This window comes from Lipotes vexillifer, unplaced genomic scaffold (assembly GCF_000442215.2).
Source record: "Lipotes vexillifer unplaced genomic scaffold, Lipotes_vexillifer_v1.1 scaffold1359, whole genome shotgun sequence".
NCBI lineage: Eukaryota > Metazoa > Chordata > Mammalia > Artiodactyla > Lipotidae > Lipotes > Lipotes vexillifer.
In genome coordinates, this window is record NW_006771596.1 from 1,190,091 (window position 1) to 1,193,985 (window position 3,895).

Sequence of the window (3,895 nt, forward strand, 5' to 3'; positions counted from 1 at the left end):
CGCCGCGGAGCACAGGCTCCGGACGCGCAGGCCCAGCGGCCATGGCTCACGGGCCCAGCCGCTCCGCGGCACGTGGGATCTTCCCGGAATGGGGCACGAACCCGCGTCCCCTGCATCGGCGGGCGGACTCTCAACCACTGCGCCACCAGGGAAGCCCAGAAGCGCATCTTGATTTATGTGGACCACACGTCGTCGGGTGGAGGAGAGTTGAGCTCCAACCTGAGATGCCTGGGCACACAGTCCACATTCCTCCTTAGGGAGAGGTGGGAAGTCTCCAGATGGGATCAGGTTTCCTAGCGAGGCCTCTCCTGGTTGGCCCTAAAGAAGGGTCAGCGTGCAGCTTTTGACAGCGAGTCCCTTGGGGTCGGGGTTGTTGCACCTTAAGTAGAAACAAATCAACTCCAGACAGCCTGTGCGCTCTTCCCCCTCCAGGCTGCAGTCCTGCGCTGGCATCCAGTCCTTGCTTCGTGTCTTGTTTCTGGCCTCAGCAGAGCTGCCCTTGGCTGGGTGGGGACGTGGTGAAAGTTCTTGTTAGCTCTTGCCCTCCATTTCCAAATGCTGCTCTTCCAAGGGCAGCATTTGAGTTAGATTCCAGCTTAAAAATGCCATCGTCTGTGGTTTCTGTGTAAATTCTATAGTATAACTATTCACAGTGACAAAATGATTGAAATTTACTTAAATGTGAGATTTAAACATAATTAAAGGAGAGCTCAAAACAAATTCTGTAAATAGAGAGGAAGGCGTGAAACTTCTGTTTCCCATTAGTGTTTGCAAATTGTCAGTCTTAGGAAATGAACTTGAGTTAAATAGTTAAAAGGGCAATTCAAAAGTCCAAATTATGGCAACATTTTAGCCACTTCATGTCCAGCACAGCAGGACATGAAGTCTCCCCACCCTTCTGACCTTCCAGAGCGTTCTTTCTGCTTGAGTTTTGCCCCCTTGATGGCTGGGAAGAATGAGCTAAAAATAGAGTTGAATTTTAATCTGCTTTCATAATTTCAGAACCATAGAGAGCAGTTTACTTAGCATTTATTGGCTGCTGTGTGCAGTGAGTGTGTGGTGCCACCCGACCACTGAGTGAAGAGTTGGGATCAGGTTCCCCAAGTGACTCAGGAGGGCAGGCCTAGCTAAGGTCATTGTGGGTACATCCCCCTGCAGGGGTGTCCTCCCTTCTGGATGCCCAGGAACTGGCAGACCAAGGCACATCCCTGCTTCTTGCCGGCTATGCTTCACTTAGGAACAACACGGCCAAATCTCAGCCGTTCTCTGTCTCTCCAGCAGAGCATCTTGTGCTCATCAAGAAGTAATTTTTTTTAAATGTTTTAAAGTGCTCAGGTGCTGGGAATCCCTTGCGCTTTCTGTAAATGACAACCAGAATATCTGTTCTCTTTCCACTCTCCTTCAGTTTGTGTCTTTTCTCTGTATTTTATTTAAAAAATATCCATCCAAAAAGTGCAGATAAAAATAAAAGCATCCACGTATCCAGTACCCAGAGTGAACAAATGTAAACATTTTACCATATTGCCTTTAGATTTTTTTTTTTTATTTCATTATTTTTTGGTTGCGTTGGGTCTTTGTTGCTGCGTATGGGCTACTCTTCGTTGCGGTGCACGGGCTTCTCATTGTGGTGGCTTCTCGTTACGGAGCACGGGCTCTAAGCGCGCGGGCTTCAGTAGTTGTGGCACGTGGGCTCATTAGTTGTGGCTCGTGGGCTCTAGAGCGCAGACTCAGTATCGTGGCTCACGGGCTTATTTGCTCCGCGGCACGTGGGATCTTCCCGGGCCAGGGCTCAAACCCGTGTCCCGTGCATTGGCAGGCAGATTCTTAACCACTGCGCCACCAAGGAAGTCCCTAGATTTTTTTTAACAGATGCACGTTTGCAGTTCCCTTTGAGGCCGGCGGCGGGTGGGGAGGTGGCAGGGGAGGTGGGGAGATAGTCCCACAAGCAACGCTTATGGCTCCTTGGCATGGTCCTATGTCTTGATTATGAGGATTGAAGGAAAAAACTGAAGAGTCTTCATCCTTGCCTTAAGCAAAGCATCCATGCTTTTGTGCAAGACCTGGACGTTCCATTGTCTTGAGAGCCACTGGCTCTGAGGTCTTTGGTAGGTGCTGCCATCCTCGAGGGCGAGGAGGAGAGCTTTACCCACTCGGAGCAGGCAGCTCCGTCCTCTCTGAGTCAGAGCTCTTGCCATCAGCATCCAAGGATGCATTGGCTGGCCTTCCTCTCTACTCCCAGGGCAGGGAGCAGCCACAGTGCCAGTGACCATGCTCTGACCCCTCAGTCATCAGGCCCACCCTCCCAGGGAACCAGCGTCAGGAGGCATTTTGTGTGTCCAGATCAACATCTTGATTTTCACTAGCGCCAGGCAGGCTTCCAGGTGTGGGGCAGGAGTGTGTGCAGCTGTGCACGTGTGTGGCTCTCAGCCTGTGTCCTCAGCAGCTGAGTTCCTCCATCCTGGTTCTACCTTCTCGAGAGGGGAGACCAAGGACCTACCTTCTACTCTTTAGAATCCAGCAGGAGCTTGAGGTTGTGGGTCTAGTCTGCTGCCTGATGCTCCAGTTCTGAGGAATGGGACACAAAAATTAGGCTTTTTCATTTTCTTTTCCCCAGTTTTTTCATCCCAAAGCAGTCTGGACTGGGTGGATTTGACTTCCCAGGAGAGCTCTGTGTTGGCCACTTGTTCAGGATGGGGAAGTGAGGAGGTCTCAGCTGCCACCACACGGTGGCTTCTCGGTCTCAGGGAGCGGCCTTTCCCTCCTTCAGATTCACCTTATTCCAGCTGTTCATGAACCGTTTCCATGTTTATCAAAGTAGCTCTCAGACCACATATCCCCCCCTCCCTTGTTCTCCTTCAGTGTCTATGTCTGTGTGCTACCTGTTCCTGCGGTAATGGTGTAGGGTTTTGGGTGTTTGGGGTTTTTTTAAACTAACTCTCACCTGTCTTTTTCCCTCTGCACTCACCCATGCTATCCCACTCTGCCTCTCAGATCTTGCAGTTTTCAAGGAACGACTTCGAATGCTAACAGTAGGAGGTATGAAAATAACGAGCCTTTCACTTTTCTGGAGCTGAGGACTTCATTTGAACAGGATGTGCAGCTTTCCCCAGCATGCAATTTGGGGAAAGTTGACACAACTCTGTCGAGTGTTTTGAAGTTTGTTAATTGTCTTGAGATATGTTTTTCTTGTCATATAGCTGTTATCCAACAGGTAGAGCTACTTACCATGTCATATTAGCTTCTGTCCATTTGTGTTCTGAAGAGCATTTTCACCTCCACGTGTGTCTCACCATCGCTTCGCTGGGCTTCCGTCTTTAGCGTAGGCTGTCTCTAGCTCCTGCTGTAGCCAGCAGGGACCTGTGGCCACACTACATTCTGCATGTTGGCACATCATTTCCTCCACATCCTGCACTGTGCCTCTGACTGGACTCTGGATTCTTTCAGATTCTGCTTCCTGGGCATTTTTTCCCTTTTGATCTTCCCATGTTTGAAGGACAACTGAAGTACTGATAAAACGTTACTTAATAAAGTAAGGAGTCCTTAATGACCCTTGGTTCTGGGCAGAGCACCTTTGAAGAATCCAGAGTGGGGTGCCGGGGGTCATCTGCCTGCTGTCATTCACCACAGTGGCCAGTCTTCCTTCCATGCCAGGTGTCACTCAGAAGTTCTCTTTTCCTCCATCTTATAATGTCTGTGAGACTCTAGTTTTGATTAAACTTTTCATTTTGAAATAATTTTATGCAGTTATGAAAGATAACAGAGACATTCTCATATGCCTTTCAGCCAGTTCCCTCAGTGGTACCATCTTGTAAACCATAGTACATCACCCCAGGATACCGACACTGACAGCAGTCAAGCCACAGAGGTCTACATCACTCCAGCGGTCATTCCTTCT

At 49.4% G+C, this 3,895-nt stretch overlaps 1 protein-coding gene across 6 annotated transcripts in view; it reads left to right on the forward strand.

Moving 5' to 3' along the window:
* The window catches only part of OGDH (oxoglutarate dehydrogenase), a 77,948-nt gene that overhangs the window by 33,986 nt on the left and 40,067 nt on the right, over positions 1-3,895 (forward strand). For 2 of the 6 annotated variants that reach the window (XM_007447008.1, XM_007447009.1), the window contains exon 4: positions 2,992-3,036. The exons of the other annotated variants lie outside the window; for them this stretch is intronic. In XM_007447008.1, coding sequence (XP_007447070.1) covers positions 2,992-3,036 — 45 coding nt within the window. The remainder of the gene's footprint in view (positions 1-2,991; positions 3,037-3,895) is intronic. 6 annotated transcript variants of the gene reach the window in all.